The sequence below is a fragment of the Chrysemys picta genome, chromosome 1 (genome assembly GCF_011386835.1).
Source record: "Chrysemys picta bellii isolate R12L10 chromosome 1, ASM1138683v2, whole genome shotgun sequence".
In the NCBI taxonomy this organism is placed as follows: Eukaryota; Metazoa; Chordata; order Testudines; family Emydidae; genus Chrysemys; species Chrysemys picta.
Window position 1 is genome coordinate 342,561,462 of NC_088791.1, and position 21,205 is coordinate 342,582,666.

At 51.8% G+C, this 21,205-nt stretch overlaps 1 protein-coding gene across 2 annotated transcripts in view; it reads left to right on the top strand.

The window, feature by feature from the left end:
• The window catches only part of ARHGEF17 (Rho guanine nucleotide exchange factor 17), a 256,033-nt gene that overhangs the window by 196,627 nt on the left and 38,201 nt on the right, over positions 1 to 21,205 (top strand). For both annotated transcript variants that reach the window (XM_042850529.2, XM_042850534.2), the window contains exons 4-7: positions 3,361 to 3,477; positions 4,621 to 4,713; positions 19,794 to 19,970; positions 20,870 to 20,920. In XM_042850529.2, the coding sequence (XP_042706463.2) occupies positions 3,361 to 3,477; positions 4,621 to 4,713; positions 19,794 to 19,970; positions 20,870 to 20,920 (438 nt within the window). The remainder of the gene's footprint in view (positions 1 to 3,360; positions 3,478 to 4,620; positions 4,714 to 19,793; positions 19,971 to 20,869; positions 20,921 to 21,205) is intronic.

Here is a 21,205-nt window from a genome sequence, read left to right on the forward strand (position 1 = left end):
TCTGATGCTCAGTGTTCGTCTGCTCCACATAGAATTATGTGACGTTCATCACTGTATCCTGTGGGAAAGGAGACTGTTATTGGACGATACCCCTCTAGTCATCCATTGTTCCTGCTGGAGGGTCAGGGTAAAGAAGGGGGAGGAAAAAGCCTAGAGATGACGCTGCCTGATCCACTGCATTGTGTTCCTTCTGTGGGTTGCAGCAGTTGGTCCTAAGTGACTCACCCAAGTCACACAGGAAGCCGGTGGCAAAGCCAGAAATAGGAGCCAAGTCTTCTGAGTCCAATTCCTCTACCTTAACCACGAGACCCTCCTTCCTGGGGACGGCTAGATACCCAAGCCAGGCTTTTGGGTGAGAAACCCTGCCTTTCCAAATGCTTCCACTAGACCTGCCGCCGCCTTTCCTGCTGGACCGGGGGCTGCGGTCCCTGTATTATTATTAGTTATCTATATTATCACAGTGCCTACCAGCCCCACTCACAGACCAGGACCCCGTTGTGCCAGGTGCTGTACAAACACAGAACTTCTAAAGCACAGTTGATTCTGTGATTACACATGCCAGCTTGGTTAATAGAAGCGATGAGGTTCTGAAAGATAAAGGGAAGCCAGGTTGGAAACAGCTGACAGTTGGATGGCACAGGCTTTGCGCATGTGTGTGGGAGAGAGAGATTGACAATGTTATTAATTATCTACCTGGCAAAACACAGCAACGATCTAACAAAGTGTCCGTTGAGTGAGCCAACAAGTAGGATTGGGTTAGGAACAGGGGTGCCGGAACAGGGGTCTAGGGGCCATGGCCCCACCACTTTATACCAGTTGTAAGGGCGAGCGATTGGGGGCAAAGAGGAGCGAGTGGAGAGGGGTATCTTGGGGGGAAGAGGTGGTGTGGGAGCAGGGCCTGGAGGAAGAGGTGGTGTGGGAGCAGGGCCTGGGGGGAGAGGCAGTGTGGGGGTGGGACCTGGGAGGAGAAGCAGTGAGGGGGCGGGGCCTGGGGGGAAGAGGTGGTGCGGGCGCGGGGCCTGGGGGGAGAAGCAGTGTGGGGGCGGGGCCTGGGGGGAGAAGCAGTGTGGGAGCAGGGTCTGGAGGAAGAGCTGGAGCGGGGGCAGGGCCTGGGGGGAGAGGCAGCATGGGGGCGGGACCTGAGAGGAGAAGCAGTGAGGGGGCGGGACCTGGGGGGAAGAGGCAGCGCGGGAGCAGGGTCTGGGGGAAGAGCCAGTGTGGGAGCAGGGCCTGGGGGAAGAGGTGGTGTGGGAGCAGGACCTGGGGGGGTAGAGCCAGCGCGGGGGCGGGGCCTGGTGGGAGAGGCAGCGTGGGAGCGGGACCTGGGGGGAGAAGCAGCATAGGGGCGGGACCTGGGGGGAAGAGGCAGCGCGGGAGCAAGGTCTGGAGGAAGAGCCGGAGCGGGGGCAGGGCCTGGGGGGAGAGGCAGCGTGGGGGCGGGACCTGGGAGGAGAAGCAGTGAGGGGGCGGGACCTGGGGGGAAGAGGCAGCGCGGGAGCAGGGTCTGGGGGAAGAGCCGCTGTGGGGGCAGGGCCTGGGGGAAGAGGTGGTGTGGGAGCAGGACCTGGGGGGTAGAGCCAGTGCGGGGGCGGGGCCTGGTGGGAGAGGCAGCGTGGGAGCGGGACCTGGGGGGAGAAGCAGCATAGGGGCGGGACCTGGGGGGAAGAGGCAGCGCAGGAGCAGGGTCTGGGGGAAGAGCCGGTGCGGGACAGGGCCTGGGGGGAGAGGCAGCGCGGGAGCAGGGGCTGGAGGAAGAGCCGGTGCGAGGCCTCAGGGGAAGAGGCGGCGGAGGGGCAGGGCCTCGGGGAAAGAGGCGACATGGGGGCGGGACCTTGGGGAAGAGGCGGTGTGGGGGTCAGAGCCACGTTTCGGGCACTGGTGGCCCCTCCATTTTTAGGGAGCTTCCGTCGCCCCTGGTTAGGAATCGATTCATCCATTCTTCCAAGCAGTCTTTAAACTGACATTCATGCTTCACTGAAGGCGAGCCCAGGCGAATGCAGCAGGAAGCTCCTCGGTCAATAAGGCTGATGCTGGAGGTTAGCTGAGGTGATCAGCCCATCTCACAGACTGGCCAGATTTAGTCCATAATGTGCTTTCTACACACACACACACACACACTCACTCACTCACTCTCTCTCTCTCCCCCCCCCCTCCCCCCGTAGGTGCTCCGGGTCTGGAGCACCCACAGGGAAAAATCAGCGGGTGCTCCACAACCACCGGCAGCCAAGCTCCTCCTGCCTCCTTCTCCCCGCACCGAGCGTGCTGCGTCCCTGCTCCTCCCCCTCCCTCCCAGCACCTTCCCCCACCCCCCGCCGCCTAACAGCTGTTTGGCGGCACTTAGGTCTTTCCGGAGGGAAGGGGAGGAGCAGGGATGCAGCACGCTCAGGGGAGGGGGCAGAGAAGAGGTGGGGTAGGGGCGGGGACTTGGGGAAGGGGGTGAAATGGGAGCGGGAGGAGGGCAGAGACTTTGGGGAAGGGGTGGAATGGGGGCGGGGTGAGGGAGGTGGAGGGGCTAGAAGAGGTAGGGCTGGGGGGGGGGGTTTGAGCACCCACTGGGCAGAGGGGAAGTCGGCATCTATGCGCGCACACACACACACACTCTATTGTTGAGGAAGGCCATCTACCCTGTCCTTTTAGAAAACAAACCAGGTCTTCAGAGGACATGCTTTAGCTATGGGATTCTCAACCTTTTTCTTTCTGAGGCCTCCCTCAACATGATATAAAAACTCCCCGGCCCACCTGTGCCACAACAACTGGTTTTCTGCATATGAAAGCCAGGCTGGCGTTAGGGGTTAGCAAGCCGGGAAGTTGCCTGGGGTCCCACGCCATAGGGGCCCCCGCAAAGCTAAGTTGCTTAGTCTTTGACTTCCGCCCCAGGTGACAGGGCTCAGGGCCCTGGGTTTCAGCCCCATGCAGTGCGACTTCGGCTTTCTACCCTGGGCCCCAGCGAGTCTAATGCTGGCCCTGCTTGGAGGACCCCTTGAAACCTGCTCACGGCCCCTCCATGGGGCCCCGGACCCCCGGTTGAGACCCACGGCTCTAGCTCAGCCCCGCAGAAACTCCCCCGGTTCACAGCTGCAGTGAATACTTGGCTTTACTGTTAAGCTTTACGTTCAAAAGCAAACTCTGATGACCAGGTCCCCAGATTAATGGGAAGCCTGGGTGAAGCAGGGCACAGACAGTCGGCCATGCCCAGAGTCAAAGGTGGGGACTCTGCTGCTTCTCCAGCCCTTTCCAAACCCCAGGGTTACTCGTGTGGTTTTGTTCCCTGGTTTTCTCTGTATGACGTGCTCAGAGAAAGCCTCTCTCTCGTCCTGGAAGACCCCCCCCCTCATTGGTCTCTCTGTTTTGCTCCCCCAGTTTTCCAAGGACATCCTGGTGAGCATTTATTCCGCATACATCGATAACTTCCTCAACGCCAAGGATGCCGTGAGAGTAGCCAAGGAAGCCAGGCCGGCCTTTATGAAGTTCCTGGAGGTAGGTTGCTATCCCGGCAGGGGCAGCCGAGCAGCTGATTTGGTTCTGCAGCTCAGTAGGTACAGTCTGCGCATGTCCAGAGATGAGCGGCCAGACTCGTCCCTCCACTGACCGAGGATCAAGGGGCATCATGCTGGAGCACTCTGGTAGGGGCGAGGGGAGTGGGAAAGAAAACGTTGGAGGGAATAGATTTGCATTTATCTGGCCAGGATTTTTCCATGTTCCTGATTCTTTTATTGCAGATGTTTGGGCCAGCTCCTCAGCTGGTGTGAATCGGTGTCACTCCACATTGTCCGCTGGTGTGAATCGGTGTCACTCCAGATCCTCAGCTGATGTGAATCAGTATCACTCCATTAACTTTATTGGTGCTACACCCTTTTGCACCAGCTGAGCGTCTTGCCTCTTGTGTCTGAATAAGAACTTTCTTCCTTCCCGTCCAGCTTCTCCTGCTCCAACGCCCCAGTCCTGGGCTGCTGGCACTAGCCTAGCACCACGGGAGTGACCGGACTCATTCAGCATTCGCACTGAGATCCCCATATGAGCCAGATTATGCCCTGGCTGTTCTCTGCAGACAGGACTTGTGGACATGTAGCAGATCAGCTCTGAGGCATCATGCCTCTGTGGGCCAGGCTCAGGCATGCTAGCAGGCTCGGAGTGGGGGAGAGGGGCTGGCCACACCCCCAAGCCATTTAGCCACGCCTCCTTGGTTCAGTCTTCAGTGGTGGAGATAAGCCCGAGTTTCTAGCCTGGGAATTCCCAAGGGACTGGATCTTGTCTTTGCAGTCTCCACCTTACTGTGGTTTTGTACATGGTCTGGGACTGATTGTAGCTCGTTCTGAGCCTCAGACCATAGGAACTGGATCCGATCTGAGGTCCATCCAGTCCAGTGACAATGGCCAGAACCAGATGCTCAGGGGAAAGCATAAGACCCCTGCAGTGGGGAGATGTGGGGCTGTTGCTGCTAGTGATGATAACGCTGGATGCTCTGGAGGTCTGTGGGAATGCCTTACGGAATCTGGTTACGTTCTCAGCCATGACCCGTGCGGTGTTCTGTCCCTGTGAGCCGTGGAGTAAACCACGCAGCCGCTTAGTCTCATTTCTGACGAGAACCCCCTCTCTCCTCCCTGCCCCACGGTTCTGCAGCAAAGCATGCGGGAGAACAAAGAGAAGCAGGCGCTGTCGGACCTGATGATCAAGCCTGTGCAGAGGATCCCGCGCTACGAGCTGCTTGTCAAGGTGAGGCGGGGTGGTGCCAGCGCGCTACAAGGGCACGGCCGCATTTCCAGAGCGACCCGGCAGCCCACCAGGGCTGTCCAGGCGCTCACTGTCCCCACTGGCCTGTAGGCTCTGAGAGGAATGCCGTGAAGCCGTCTGTGGGGCAATGCAGATCGGCTGGGCAGTTGGGAAGAGGTGTAAGTTGGATGCAGTGAGGTCGGTCACCCCGTGAATTCCGGGGGAGCTGATGGAATTCCTGTTTGTAGAGTTGGTCACATTCGGCTTGGACAGAGCTCCCAGGGACACTCCGAAGGGAGCGATCCTGCATTAGTGGGGGACAGGCTGGGTGATCATAAGAACGGCCATACTGGATCAGACCAAAGGCCCATCTTGCCCAGTATCCTGTCGTCCTACAGTGGCCAATGCCAGGTGCCCCAGAGGGAATGAACAGAACAGGTAATCATGAAGTGATCCATCCCCTGTCACCCATTCCTAGCTTCTGGCAAACAGGCTAGGGACACCATCCCTGCCCATCCTGGCTAATAGCCATTGATAGACCTATCCTCCGTGAATTTATCTAGTTCTTTTTTGAACTAGGCCAATAGGCCTTTTCCCTCTCTGAAGACGGTACCTGAGTCGGCTTGGTGCGGGCTTGCTGAGGGAGGTGTGGTTCACTGGTGTGAAGTCAGGGAGCTGAGTTTGAGTCCCACTTTCATTGCTTTCGGGTCAGGCGTTTGCAAGCTGGTTTGGAAGGATGTCGCGTCCTCGCTGGTCCATTGATGTCAGTAGGACCCACAGGTGCTTCACCCAGATGAGAACTGACCTTTGACCTCCCTGGCCTGTCTACACAGGCGAAAAGGCGCCTTTTCCAGTTGAGTCAGCTGAGCAGGGCTGAACGGTCCCTTGGATGCCTGTGTAGGTGCGGTTTAATGCCTTTCCAGTTGTACTAGCTGGAGTGGGAGCTTGGGCCACAGCCCAGCCAGCTGATCTGACTTGGAAGGTGTTGAACCGTGTCTACACAGCTGTTAAGGAGGGAGTCTGGTCCCGTTCGGCTGACTGGGCTCACCCCATTGAAGAAAGGTTCTTTCTCCCCATGTAGACAGACTGTCTGTGCCTCTTTTTTGCATGGTTTCTACGTGTGTTATGGGGCCGGATCACGAGAGCCTTCCCAGATCTCTACCCCATCTCCAAAGGGGAATCTGCTTGAGGACAAACAAATAAACCCCGAACCAAGGGCATCAGGATCTGGCCCGTTTCTCTCTGTAGGATGGCTCAGGGGTCCTGAGCTGGAAGGGTTTAGAGATGAGTTCACTGCACTCGTCCATAGCAGGGCTCTTTTCTTTTCTGCGTGTCTCGAATTCCGTGCAAGAGGAGACTCCCCAGAGCCTCTTGGGAATGCCAAGCGCCCTTGCCACGCTCCCTGTGCCTTGCTGGGTCACAGGCGTTCATCAGGGCTTCCGACAGTAGCAAGCACAGGGCTCCTGGCAGTGTGACGGGTACCTGGGTGGGCCAGCGCTGCCGAGGGGAACCAAACCCGGATGGCTCAGTAAATCTTTGCAGGGTAAAGGTCCCTTTGCAGAGGAAAGAGGGGCAAGGTCACCCGAGAAATCCCTGACTGCACTGTTCCCCCATCCCACCGAGGGGTTGGGCGCTAATAGCTAAGGCATTGCAGCGAGCAACCGATCAGACGAGCCAGTCACTGAGCTGGGGGGAAGCTGGGAAGAGCCTAAGGGTCTGGGAAAGGATTAGATCTATCTAGACCTTAGAGCGAGAGCTGTTTGTAAGGAGCACCTTCCAGCGCCGATGGGAGGGGCTGGTCTATTTAAATCCTGAGGGGGGTGGGTAACAAAAGGCCCCACCCCCTCAGTGAAGGGAGGAACCACAGCCCCAGAACTGAACAGAAGAGGGGTGCCGGGCTGTCGGGTCTGGAAGACGAAATTCCCAGCAGGATTTGCAGAACTGGTGCATCACAGGCCAGAGCTCTGCAAATGTCCCCTACAGCGCTCCACCAATGGGCCAGCGCCCCTGGCCCGGAAAGGCCACCTTGGGGCGTGAAAGGGCAGGTCAGTCTACATGGCCCATCCAGTCCAGGGGCTCTCTTGAGACTTGCCCGTTAGCACCGACCAACTGTGTTTTTGGGCTGTGGACAATTGTCGCCTGGGAACAGCGGGGAGACCCATCCAAATTCTCTCCCGTCGGCCCCCTTTAGCAGCCGCCAGATGGCCTAACCAAAAGAAGGCTGAGGAGAGCTATGATTGCTCTCTCTAAATATATCAGAGGGATAAATACCAGGGAGGGAGAGGAATTATTTAAGCTCAGTACCAATGTGGACACAAGAACAAATGGATATAAACTGGCCATCAGGAAGTTTAGACTTGAAATTAGACGAAGGTTTCCAACCATCAGAGGAGTGAAGTTCTGGATCAGCCTTCCAAGGGGAGCAGTGGGGGCAAAAGACATATCTGGCTTCAAGACTAAGCTTGATAAGTTTATGGAGGGGATGGTATGATGGGATAGCCTAATTTTGGCAATTAATTGGTCTTTGACTATTAGCGGTAAATATGCCCGATGGCCTGTGATGGGATGTTAGATGGGGTGGGATCTGAGTTACTACAGAGAATTCTTTCCTGGGTGCTGGCTGGTGAGTCTTGCCCACATGCTCAGGGTTTAACTGATCGCCATATTTGGGGTCGGAAAGGAATTTTCCTCCAGAGCAGATTGGCAGAGGCCCTGGAGGTTTTTCGCCTTCCTCTGCAGTGTGGGGCATGGGTCACTTGCTGGAGGATTCTCTGCACCTTGAGGTCTTTAAACCACGATTTGAGGACTTCAGTAACTCAGACATAGGTTAGGGGTTTGTTACAGGAGTGGGTGGGTGAGATTCTGTGACCTGCATTGTGCAGGAGGCAGGGCCGGCTCCAGGGTTTTTACCACCCCAAGAAGCGGGGGGGGGGAAAAAACAGCCGCGATCGTGATCGGCGGCAGCTCCACCGCACCGCTTTCTTCTTCGGCGGCAGGTCCTTCCCTCTGAGAGGGACCAAGGGACCCGCCGCCAAAGAACCCGACGTGCCGCCCCTTCCCCTTGGCCGCCCCAAGCACCTGCTTACTGGGCTGGTGCAGGAAGTCAGACTAGAAAATCATAATGGTCCCTTCTGACCTTAAAATCGATGAGTCTATGAGACAGCTGTCAGTAACCAGGATTTGAAGGAGTGACATCAGAACTCTCTGCTGTCCCACTGCTGGGAGGGCTCACGGGGATGGATTGCTGTGGTAACCGTGCCGCAGCCCTGCTTAGCCGGCTGGTGGCCAGCTCTTTGGTGCCGTGGAGGTAGTTGCTGCTGGCACACAAAGCTGCATTTGCATTGCAGAAAGGTGGGAGGAAGTGGGTGGTGAGCCCCAGGTGGCTATAGCATTACGGCACTACAATGGGAAGCAATATGTACCTAGAACAGGCTTTCCACGGCTGCCAATTTCCCGAGGTGTTTAATAGAGCTTTGGTCTTAGTGCAGTAAATGGAGATTTGTCAAAGTATTTCTCCTCATGGGGTTCGAGGGAGCTGGGATCCAAGTGGCATTTTGGCCCTGCAGCCTTGCTCCCAAGAGGTGTGTGCAGCGCGGTTAAAACCAGTCACACTCAGGGTATTTTCTGCATGTTAAATGTCCACGCTGACCCAGAGACTATGAATTTGAATCTCTGCTCTTGTTGGCCGAGGGCTGGAGGAGAGAAAGCAGCTCTTAGAACTGCAGCTGCGGAACAGTTTGCCTCCAGGGCTTCATGTTGTAATGTACTGGCTAGTGTGTCTGTGTGACCACTGCCTTCTACTGGATGGCGTCAGGGCGGCTGAACTGTATGTCAGAAGCCCTGTACTTCCAACAGCCAGTGGAGAGTCTTCTTATGTTAGGGGATTGTGCTTGTGGAGCTGGAGGATCTGAGTTCTCTCCTGACTGTCTTTGTGAACCTGTGATTGGTGCTGGCCGGGTGTGAAATTCGACGTGGCCACGAATTTGGTACCATAGACTGGTATAGAAGTGTAAAGGGGTGAAGCCCGGGAGTAAAGGTTAAAGGTAGGGTTAGGGTTAGGGTAAAGGGAGGTGCATAGATTGTAAGCTCATAGGGGCAGGGACCATCTCTTTGTCCTGTGATTGTACAGCATCAGCACCTAGCCCAGGGCTGTGCCCGTGGGTCCTAGACACTGTGCTAATAATAAGACCAGCGCTCTGATAGAATTGCGATGAGCATCTTCCACAAGCCTAAATACATAGATGCCTCAATACAGAGATGGGGCCAGACCAAATCCCTGGATGTATGGAGATGTATAGAGATCCGGGGATCAAACACCCCCAGACTTTGCAATTAAAGGTATTTCCGGTGACTGTTATCCAAGCAGCCCCTTCTAGACAGAGCTGGCTAAAGTTCTGCCTGTCTAGGTCCGTATATCATGCTCACTACCCTAGCGGATGAACAGACTCGCAGCAGTTTCTTATTGCAGAGACCTTTACCACCAGTTGCTTCCGTTTTTATTTGCACAGGATCCATGTCTCCTGTGCTTGGCTCTGAGTTGCAGGTTCCAGTGACCCCAGATCTCAGTGTGAAACAGAGTCCAAACCAGGGGGGTTCACCTAGTTTCATTCTGAAACCATGCCGAGCTGCTAGCGTCACATGATTACGATGTAAAACTGTGGATCGTTTAATACAGGGCCTGGATTCACTACCAAGGAGCCTCCCGCCTATCAGCAAGGTCCTCCTTGAGCTTCACCTTTGTAATGAAATCCAGACACTAGGCAAGTTTCAGAGGGGATTGAGAGGTTGACGTTCGCTGGCCTTGTGCAAGGGCTGCCTTCACGCTGCCACCGTGGATTCTCTGGCCTTTCCCAAGTGCTGTCGCCAGCCGTCGAGAAGAGCGCAGTACTCAGTGGTTTGAGCATTGGCCTGCTAAACGCAGGGTTGTGAGTTCAATCCTTGAGGGGGCCACTTAGGGATCTGGGGCAAAATCAGTACTTGGTCCTGCTAGTGAAGGCAGGGGGCTGGACTTGATGACCTTTCAGGGTCCCTTCCAGTTCTAGGAGATAGGATATCTCCATTAATTTATTTTTATTTATTCAATTTAAGCAGCCACAGAGGCAGCTAACTAGATCCACGGGCAGGTAGGCAGCAGGGCTCCTTTCAGCTGCATCCTCCAGCCTGACATCCTTTTCACAGCAGATCAGCCGTGCAGTTCAATGACTGCTGGTTCAAAGCATTGCCAGCCCCACGTCTGTGTGTATCAGGGCTCTAGACGCCACGTTGAGCTGAAAGCCTTGTCCGTGACCAGGACTCCCTCCATCCTTCTTCCCCCTGATTTGTCCACTGGCCTTTCATTCCTCAGGGGCAATCATTTATTCCCTCACTAACTGTGGAGGAGAGACTTCACATTGGCACTCAGAAAAGTGTATCCACCAGTAGCCACTCTCAGGGCTGGCTGTCAGGCCTGGTCTACACCATCGCAGTAAATCGATCCATCTTACACAACTTCAGTTACGTGACTAACGTAACTGAAATCGATGTAGTTAGATCCACTTAACGCACTGGCTACACTGCGCTGTGCCAACGGGAGAGCATCTCCCATTGACTTCCCTTATGCTTCTCAGGGAGGTGGAGTACACAAATCGATGGGAGGGTGCTCTCCCATCGATTTAGCATGTCTTCACCAGACCTGCTAAATTGATACTCGCTGCATCGATCGCAGCGGTGTCGATCTACCGATAAGTGTAGACATGCCCTCAGTGTTCAAGTTTCTTCACACAGCCCTGCCATCACTCCTGATTCCATCCAGTCGCTCCTCATAACCCCATTGTCCACGGGCACCACACAGCAATATTGGTGTTGCCAGCACCTCTGCTATTCCAGTCACTCTCCCAGTGGTAGGAAACTTGCGTCATGTTTTGTCCAGCCTTCTCTAGAAAGCTCTGGATAAGGGGAGCAGCTGCAGGAGTCCAGGTTCAGCTTTAGAAAGTTGAAGCTAACTTTTTTCTTTTTGCATTGCAGCCGGCTGGATGCCAACCCCACACACGCAGTATAGCTCCTCTTTAAACACACACGTCATGGGAATAGTCGCCGTTTGAGCTGGGATTTCTGGAACGGCACATAAAACAATCACACTGTATAAAAAGGATCCCAATATTACAGAGGTCACTTAAGCCCCAATTTGAAATGCTGCCACCTCTGGGTAAAATATAGCAACAGTTTAGTACAGGAATTAAGGAGAAAACGGCTGTACCCAGCTAAAACTACAGAAGTTTTAAAGAAGAAAATCAAAGTATACTACATGCAGATGCTGTCGCCCCATCTCAAAAAAGCTATATTGGAATTGGAAAAGGTTCAGAAAAGGGCAACAAAAATGATTAGGGGTATAGAACGGCTTCCGTATGAGGAGAGATTAATAAGACTGGGACTTCTCAGCTTGGAAAAGAGGCAACTAAGGGGGGATATGATAGAGGTCTATAAAATCATGAGTGGTGTGGAGAGAGTAAATAAGGAAGTGTTAGTTACTCCTTCTCATAATACTAGAACAAGGGGCCACCAAATGAAATTAATAGGTAGCAGGTTTAAAACAAACACAAGAAAGTATTTTTTCATGCAACGCACTGTCAACCTCTGGAACTCCTTGCCAGAGGGTGTTGTGAAGGCCAAGACTATAACAGGGTTCAAAAGGGAGCTAGATAGATTCATGGAAGATAGGTCCATCAATGGCTATTAGCCAGGATGGGCAGGGATGGTGTCCCTAGCCTCTGTTTGCCAGAAGTTGGGATTGGGTGACAGGGGATGGATCACTTGATGATAACCTGTTTGTTCATTCCCTTTGGGGCACCTGCCATTGGCCACTGTCAGAGGACAGGATACTGGGCTTGATGGACCTTTGGTCTGACCCAGTGTGGCCGTTCTTATGTTCTTATGTAACTGGCAAAGCTTGAATTTGGCCAGGACATCTCCCTGGCTTGCGCAGTAACAATGCCACTTCCTACTGCAGCTGTGGTTTCCGTTGCTGGTCTCCTGTCCTGGATGAATCTGACCTTGCTGAGTCTGTAAGATTTTTAGACACGCTCACAGCCTCATTTTTGTTAACTTGCAACATGTAGGCCACTTGTTTTGACCCTTAGTAATTACCTGTTTCTGCTGCCGTCGGTTTGTCTGCCAGTGCTCTTCTTGATGATTTGCATACCCACCATGTATCATCCTCAAGCTTTCAATGCCAGTAGTTTAGCGGTCACCCTAACCTAATTATGGATGTGTTTTAACTGGCTGGCTGCTAATGAAAATAAGGGATCCAAGCCAGTCAGTTTCCCATGTCTTGTCTTTGTTTCAGTAATATTTGCAGGCAAATGGAATGATCTCACTGGTCCCTGAATAAGTAAATACTGCTTTTGTGCCGCATACAGACCCAGACATCTGAGGTTTCCACAGTGAATTAAGCCAAGGGGCATTGCCAAAGCTGTCAGTGCACAGACACTGGGCAGACTAGGGAAGAAGTGTAATTCACCCAGCAGGGGGCGGCGTTCTAGGCAAAATAGGAAGAATTTTTAACCAGTGCCTACTGGTGGTTAAACTGGTTGTCAGGTCAAGCACCAGGTAATCTTCTAGAGCATCCTTAAAGTACTTAGAGGCCAGTTGTGAAATCTGATTTATCACTCACCACCTGACCACGAAAGCTAAAGACCTCCCTCAAATTTTTTATCCTGAGCTCTGGATTAGTCCCTTTTGGGGTTTTAAAAATAACTCTGCTGAAAGGATCAAATGTTACCTATTAGGAAACAAAATTCTATTTACTTGAGCAAAAACATAAAGCAGTTGACAGGGCTTGCTACCACAAATGGCTTTTATTTCAGGATCTCTGAATTCTCAGTATTTCAGTTCTGTAAATAAAACAAGCTGTTGTTAGAGAGTAAAGCGATTGTTTGCAACGAGTTTAGATTGCTTGGTCTATTTAGCGTGGCAAAGCGAAGGTTATTTGGGGGTGGTGGGAGCAGGTCTTGATCATGGTTTATAGCTTCCTACCTGGGGAGAAGATTTCAGATAGAAAAGGGCTTTTAAATCTAACAAGCAAAAAGCATAACAAGGTCCAATGCTGGAAGCTGAAGCTAGATCATTTCAGACTAGAAATAAAGTGCCCCTTTTTAAAGTGAGGGTAATTAGCCATTGGAACAATTCACCTAGGGATGTGGTAGATTCTCCATCACCTGATATCTTAAAATCAGGATAGACTTTCTTAAAAATGCGCCCTAGTCCAACCACAGGAATTCTCTGGCCCTGGTGATGCAGGAGGTCAGACTAGATGATTGTGAGGTACTGAGATACTACAGTAATGAAGGGGTGGCATATAAACACCCTGGATAGACAGATTACCATAATGGCCTGGAAGTCTATGAATTGGGGAAGTGTTTGCTGCTTTTGTTTTTCACGGGATTAATACATCTAAACCACAAGTGTTACCATTTCCAGAGAATATGCTCGCGGTCACTGCCGTTGATGGAACCATCTCAGACTATATCCAAAAAAATCAGAGACTGCAGCTCTGAACATTAATAATTAGATCAAATGAATGTGCCTATGAAATCTTCCCCATTATCCCAAAACAGTCAAGCCCTCAGTCAGTGCCCTGCGAAAATAATGGGAATGGTGGCTTCTGGTAGTCTGAAACCTGAGTGGGAAACAGGATTCTTTTCCAGCCCTGCAACCAGTAGTTTTTTAACTCCCTTCTGCTGCTCCCTTTTGCAAAGGCTGGGGTTATAGGTGCTCTCTAAACACTCCAGGAGTGTTGATTTAGGTGCACAGTCCACTGATGGGACTGTTCAAAGGGCTGCTGCTGATTATTTGAGTGCCCAGAAATGCATAAGATGCCTCCATAAAACACATAAGACAGGACGCAGTCCTTGCCCCGAGCACTGTACTAACTAAATTCAGATTGTCACAACAAGTGAGGGGCATAGACAAGAAGGGGGGCAGGAGGATAAAGGTCGCAATTGTCAAGTCGCTCAGTGACTCAGTGTAGCTGGAAACGTTCTTCATCAGACAGGGAATTATCAGCCACGCCCAAATCAGTCTTTAGCCCTTGGTTCTGGGCTTCATGTCGTGACCGTGGTTGCTGGAGGGGGCCACACTGAGAATGCTCAGTCAGGGCAAACTGTAAAGAATGAGGCAGATTACCCCCAAAACTGGTGGTTTATTCTAATAATTAGATTCACCAAGCCAGCAACAAAACAGCATCTACAATACCTTACAAGTTACCCAGAAGCCAAAAATACAGCTCCCCTAAAGCAATCCAGCCCTAGGCTCCCATCTAGACAGCCAAGTAAATCTGGTGAGGATTACTTAAAATCTTATTCACCGTATATAAAGTTCTACCATTCCCAAGAAATCAGACACATACCCACAAGGTCAATGAATATTTAAGATCTCACCCAAATTCATGTTTGCAGCCAATTCTTATTGAATCTAAGATTTATTAAAAAGAAAAAGTTCTTGTGCCTAAAAATCATTATACCTACAGATATGAATACAGTTCTTAGGTCAGTTTCATAGCAGAGATGGTGAGCTGCTGACTTGTAAAAAGTTCTTCCAAAATCAATTTTGTAAGTTATTGTCCATGTATAGAGTTTGTTCAAATTCTTGTTCAAGTGATGGATTCTTGTGATGGATCACTTGATGATGACCTGTTCTGTTCATTCCCGCTGGGGCACCTGGCATTGGCCAGTCGGAAGACAGGACACTGGGCTTGATGGACCTTTGGTCTGACCCAGTATGGCTGTTCTTATGTTCCATGAGAATTTTCAGGGTAATCCAGAAGACCTCAGTCGTGTGACTTAAACTTCCCCTGATAAAGTTCAAGCAGATCTGAGATGATAGGATCAGGTCCTAGAGTTCTTTTATAGAACTCTGTGAGGCTACGATAGCCTCTTGACAGCCGATAACACAGCAGGCATTCCTTGGACAAAGAATAGGTAATATACATTGTTGTTTTGAAGTAAACATCCTATTTCCTATGGATACACGGGTAATTAATTGCATTGATTAGCATAAGGTAATTACCCTTTCATGCCGTTCATAGACAGTTTACTACAAACTTCAAAGAGAAATATAGACAATGATGTTATTAAATGTTAATATTCCTTTTTGATCTCTGAATCAATAGAATATAGTAACAGACAGCAACAGAAGTTTAGCATCTCCCAGCTGATCAGATCACACTGTTAACAGCTAACAAGGTATAGGTAATCACAGGCCAATACAATTAGTATTTACTTCTAATTCTCTATTACAGAACCCTTGTCCATTTAACACGGCTTTGAAAACGATCTACAAGAAATGACCCTGTTTATCACTTCAATACTTTTCTAATATGTCCTTTAAAGGTTGATTTTAGGAAACAGCCTGCTGGTTGCTTAACACTAGCTGGCTCGGTGTCACACATGTATATTGTCCAAACAACCAACCAACTCACAAAACCTCCAGCTGGGGCCTTCTACCCCCTCACAAGTTCCAGGGCTTCCCACCTGGTGCCTCCCTTCAGGAGAGTCTCTTTTCCTGCAGTTCCTCTCTGCAGTCCCCCAGCCCCTTTATAGGGGACATCTGTCCCCTTCACAGCTGCATCTATCCCTCTCGCAGGCCCGAGAGCCCAGCCCAGGGATTCGAAAGGAGGGGGTGGCCAGCTGGCAAGCCGAGTCCCAGCAGTGTGTGTTAGTTCAGAACACCAGCTCTGCTTGGTCCCCTGGCCTGGCGACTCCGTTTAAACCTGCCTCTGAGCACTCACGGGTGCCAGTCCTCACAGCCCCTCTCAAAGCGTGTCTGCAGTGGGGCCCACCATTCCCCACTTTATTCCCCATCTCTTGTCTCATCCTCAGCCGTGGGGTCTCCTTCGTACCCCGGGTCAGCCACCCAAGGCTCCGCCTCTCATGCTAGATCCCGCGTTCCACTCCTCCAGCTCGCTCCTGGCTGAAGTGCTTGGTGGGTTGTTTGCCACGAGCTATTAAGAGAATAAGGGGACCATTCGGGGCACTTCTGTGGGAGGCCTGAATCAAAGTTTCCATCTGCTTTTCTCCCAGGAACTTCATCCAGCTTCCCAGCCAGCCAGTTTTCATTTGCTTAGCGCCCTCCAGCGGGGTTTTGCCTCTGAATTTTAATTCACTCTGCCTTGGTCCCACCCCTCCTCTTAAAGGGGCATTGATAAAGCTCGCCCTGTTCTCCCCTTCCATTGCACGAGGGAGCCCAGTAAAACAGCCAGCCTGAACGAGGCTTGTTTTAATATGTGCTCTGTTCATGGGCTCCATTGGAGGGCTTGATCTGCCTGTCAGTGGCACTCGAGTAGGCTAGGAATAGCTCCCCTGAAGTCACTGGAATGACCCGGGTGTAAAACTGAGCAAGTAAGAAGAGAGTCAGGCCTTGTAGTATCCCCTTCATCCCTTAGGGCCTGATCTTCCAGATTGCTGAGTACCCTCCACTCCCACTGACCTCAGAGTGGATCCACGGCATGCAGCCCCTCCCCAGGGGCGCTCAGCACCTGACAGGATCGGGCCCTACCTCCTCCACTAGCCACTCCCGCTTTAAGGGGCCATGCGAAGTTGACTGTGTAAAAGGTGCCTGGGGTCTTGCCACCAGCTGGGAGCGGATCCATACATCTGTACATTCTGCTTCGATGTGGTCAGGAGCCAGAGGAGAACAGAGGCCTGAAAGCCAGCTGGGCACGTCCCCCGGAGCAATTCCCCGTCTAGAGGGGTTCGCGCCTCGCTCTGAATGCCCGGTGCTGGGCATTGCATTGGCCCAAGCCAGCCCTTACTGCTCTTTGCCAAGCGGCTGGCGGATCGGTTGATCGCTGGAGACCCCCGTGCTCCTTGGCAAACTGTTAGCTGGGGGGAGACAGAAGCTAAGGTAGGTGGAAGCAGCATCCAGTTCGATGGCCGGTTCGCGGGAAGAGCTGCAAGGAGGAAGCAGTACCAGCCGTTGATAAAAGGCAGAGCAGCTCCTGGCTGGGAGCCCGTTGCACAAGCAGGGATGTTAGGGAACCTGCTGAGATGCCAACGGAGCCGGGGAGTGGGAAGCAGAACGGCGACAGAAAACATGCACACGCCGCAGCCAAATCAATCTCTGTCCAGACAGCCTCCCTCCAGCCTGGGGGAGCGTGCCTCCCGCCGCTACAGATCGCACATCCCCAAGGAGTGGCCAGGCTCGCTGCCGTCCCCAGCACGGCCGTCTGCCCTGATGGATGCCCGTGGGCGGCACTAAATTAACTCCAAGTACTCATCTGCCCGAGCGTTTTCATTCACATCCGGCCAATTAACCAGCGGGTTTTATTTGCTTTAAATGACTAATGTCCTGACAGCCGGCAGAGCAATGAAACCAGTTGCCCCTTCTGCTCAGCATCACACTTCTCCTCCACCCTGCGCTCAGCGAGTGCCTGGCTTTATTCTGCAGCAGCTTTCCCCAGGCAGTTCCTTAGGTGGCACAAATCAAGGTGGGGCTGCTCCACGGCAAATGTGTCAGAGCAGGTCTGGGCTGGTCTTGCTGGGCAAGGCACTGCCATGATCGCCCAGTTGGTCTTATCTCCCGTTTGGGTGAGAGCAGCGCCGGGGGGGGGCTCAGCCTCCAGGAGGCTTCAGTGAGACGGCTAAGGGGAGTATGATAGTGTATAAATCATGACGGGTGTGGAGAAAGTAAATGAGGACGTGTTATTTACTCCTCATAACACAAGAACTAGGGGGTCACCAAATGAAATTAATAGGCAGCAGGTTTAAAACAAACAAAAGGAAGTATTTTTTCACACAACGCACAGTCAACCTGTGGAACTCCTCGCCAGAGCATGTTGTGAAGTCCAAGACTATAACAGGGTTCAAAAAAGAACTAGATAAATTCCTGGAGGATAGGTCCATCAATGGCTATTAGCCAGGATGGGCAGGGATGGTGTCCCGAGCCTCTGTTTGCGAGAAGTTGGGAATGGGCGACAGGGGATGGATCACTTGATGATTACTTGTTCCATACCCTCTAATTTAGTGGTTGATCATATTTTAGCTACTGTGTGCGCTGCTGGACATTTCACTTCAGTAATGAAGCAGATTGGTTAGTTACGTATGAAAGGAAACTCCTGTCTCATGACTGGCTAGGAGTAGTTATGAAATAAGCCTGCAAGATGTCTGTCTTCTCAGAAAATTGTCTAGAGCAGTGAATCTATTCTGATGGTATTTAACAGTACTTTATATGTTCAGCCATCAGCTGATCCACGCAACACCCCAGGTGGCAAGCAAGTATCTGCAAATGAGTGTATTGTGATTGATTCCAGCTGAGAGCTGTGAAAATGTAATTGCCCTGTGATGATCCAATCATACAACATAGGCAAATCTTTGCTTCCTGATTGGCTTATGAGATGTGTAATATAGGGTTGTTTTTTTCCTGGAGCCTTCCGCTCCCCATTGGAACATCAGAAAAGGAAAGCTGGTACCTTTTTAAAAAGTGTGTAATCGTAATGGAGATATTTCTGTCTGCTTCTGATGAAGACATTCAGAAAGTAGGGAGCAGTATATGCAGCATAATGGGGTTGTGTGAGCATCAAGGGCTGGACTTTGAGGGAGAACAGACCTGTCCACAACAGTGAGAAGGGCTGAAGGAAATGACTGGCAAATCCCTCTCTGTAATCGTCCTTTGAATTTCTCTCACTATGGGATGTCCCCTTTGGAAGGGCCTCCGCCCATGCTCCTCTGAGAGCTTGTTGCTTGGTTCCCATGCAGTGTAAAGCCAACAGTCTTTCACAAAGGCAGCTTGATCTCATTCCCTGTGATACCCTGCCAGCTGCAGTTGTGGGTTTGCTCACTCAAAGGCCCTCTCTGCTGTCCTGCCGCTGACCACTGCTGTCACCTCAGGGTCCCCCTGGACTTGGTATTGGAAATGGTTTGCCCACTCGTCATGATGGCACAAAACTATCTTCAGTATCGTTACAGGAAGCATGACTGAGACTTGGTGCCACCATGTCGATAGTGGCGCCAGACTATCTGCCTCAGCTACACTGGCAGATAAATCGTTGCCAGCATGGGTTCAGAAGGGCCCGTCACAGCCAGCCAGGTTCATCAGTAGCCTCAAATCCCCTCGGGACGTTCTGCAAAGCTTTCCCACCATAGCGAACACTGGCTGAGCTGTTAGCGTCATTGGGAGCGCTAGCCCAGAGGGGATCCCACTCCTGACACCAGAGGGATCCTACTGCTGACTCCAGTGTTTTAAGTGTTATATCATCTAATCCCGCAAAGAGCATATCTAATCAGTGTGGTGTTTAGAATGCAGGGTTAGCCATCAGTCTTTCTACACTGAGGTTTTGTCTCCACTGCTAAAAAAGTGGGGGTTAATTAACACACCATAGTTATCTCGCTACAGAATCCTAGTAGAGACAAGCTCATTCTAGTTTTTGTAACTATGTAAGATCAACTCTATACCCCTGCCCTAATGACCTCCCCTAATTTACCGCCTGGTAAAACTACAGGGCCTTGTCTCCTTTTACAGTGGGATGGCTATAGAGCACTGAACTGGGCTTCAGGAGACCTGGGTTCTGTTGAAGTAGGCAAGTCACTTCACCACTCTGTGCCTCAGTTTCCCCATCTATTAAATGGAGGGAATGATCATAGAATTGTACGAGTGGACCTCAAGAGGTCTTCTAGTCCCGTCCCTGCACTCAAGGCAGGACTGAGTATTATCTAGACCATGTCTGAGGTGTTTGTCTAACCTGCTCTTAAAAATCTCCAATGATGGAGATTCCACAACTTCCTTAGGCAATTTATTCCAGTGCTTAACTACCCTGGCAGGAAGTTTTTCCTCGTGTCTAACCTAAACCTCCCTTGCTGCAATTTAAGCCCATTGCTTTTTGTCCTATCCTCAGAGGTTATTGAGAACAATTTACCTCCCTCCTCCTTGTAACAACATTTTATGTACTTGAAAACTGTGATCATGTCCTCTCTCAGTCTTCTCATCTCCAGACTAAACAAACCCCACGTTTTCAATCTTCCCTCCTAGCTCATGTTTTCTGGACCTTTAATCATTTTTGTTGCTCAGTGCACTGTTTGGGGTACCTTAACTTTTTTCGATATTTCTTCCCCTAGGACCTTCTGAAGCACACGCCCATGGACCACCCCGACCACCCCTTCCTATTGGATGCCCAGAGGAACATCAAGCAAGTGGCCGAGAAGATAAACAAAGGGATGAAGAGCGCCGAGGAGGTGGAGAGGAACGCCAGGATAGTGCAGGAGATCGAGTCCCACATCGAAGGGATGGAGGATGTACGTATGCAATGCTCCATACAAACCACGAGCTACCCGCATCCTATGTATAGAGAGGGTAGTGGCCCTGGGTAGCATTCTCAGGGGCGTGAGCTAGAGGCTGGTTAAAGATGTGGCCCGGCTCAGAGTCCTAGGGGTTGGTTGGGCAAGTGGCGGAGCTGTGGTAGCTGAGAGTTCAGGCCAAGCGCTGCTTCAGGGGACACAAGCACCTTCAAACCTAGTTTCTCTCTCTCAATTCTGCACTGATCGTTTCAGCTCCAAATTTACCCTGCCGTGAGATGGGACCCAGACCGCACCCCAGTCCGAACACTCCCAGACTTTGGGACGTTGTGGATCTGGACTAGAACTCGGAGGCCATTCCCTAACTCTGCAATGGGCTGAAACGAAACCACAGATCTGAACTTTTTTGAACCCTGCTAGAGTTTGATTCTGAGTCTAAATTTCACAACTAACCACTAGCTCTGGGGAAGGAGTAATTTGACGCCAGTGGTTTTACCCAGAGGTATCCGGCCAAGCTGGCCCCTCTCGGTTTCTCCAGTCTGGTTTCTCCTAGGACAGCTCCCGTCTGTTTGTCTCTGGGCCACCCCAGTCCAACCCTGCTTCTCTCAATCTAGCCTGGTTTCTCCTCTCTGTGGCTAGGCCTTCATGCACCTAGCCTACAGGAAGGCTTTGAGAAGCAATTCACTAATGTTCATAAAGGTGAGCCCCTCTGTTGGAAGATGGTCCCGGAGCACAGGGGAGTACTTAAAACCCTGCTGCTGCGGTGACATCCTGAATGAATGCCTAGCATGTTAACAGCAAGGGCCTTGTCCGCATTATCATGCCCGCGCTGATGTTAGCACTGAGACCGACAGAACACGTGGCGTCTCCGACAACTTTTTTTGGTTCCGTCCTTGCAGCTCCAAGCCCCGCTCCGGAGGTTCCTGCGCCAGGAGATGGTGGTGGAAATGGTAAGAACCACCCTCTCTTTCTAGCTCACCTGCCCTCCCTGACTACCGTCACTGCCCCTCATCCCCGCCTGCCCCTTCCGTGCGTGCGTGGCCTCGTGACTCAGAGACGTGACTTCTCTCAGAGGCGATGGGGTCACCTTCCAGGCCTGCTGAGCGCTTGCAGCGACGTGTGCAGAGCGGAGAGCCAAGTGCAGTACCAGGGCCGTCTCCAGGGTTTTTGCTGCCCCAAGCAGTGCAAAAAAAAAAAAGCCGCGATCATGATCTGTGGCAGCTCTACCGCCGCCG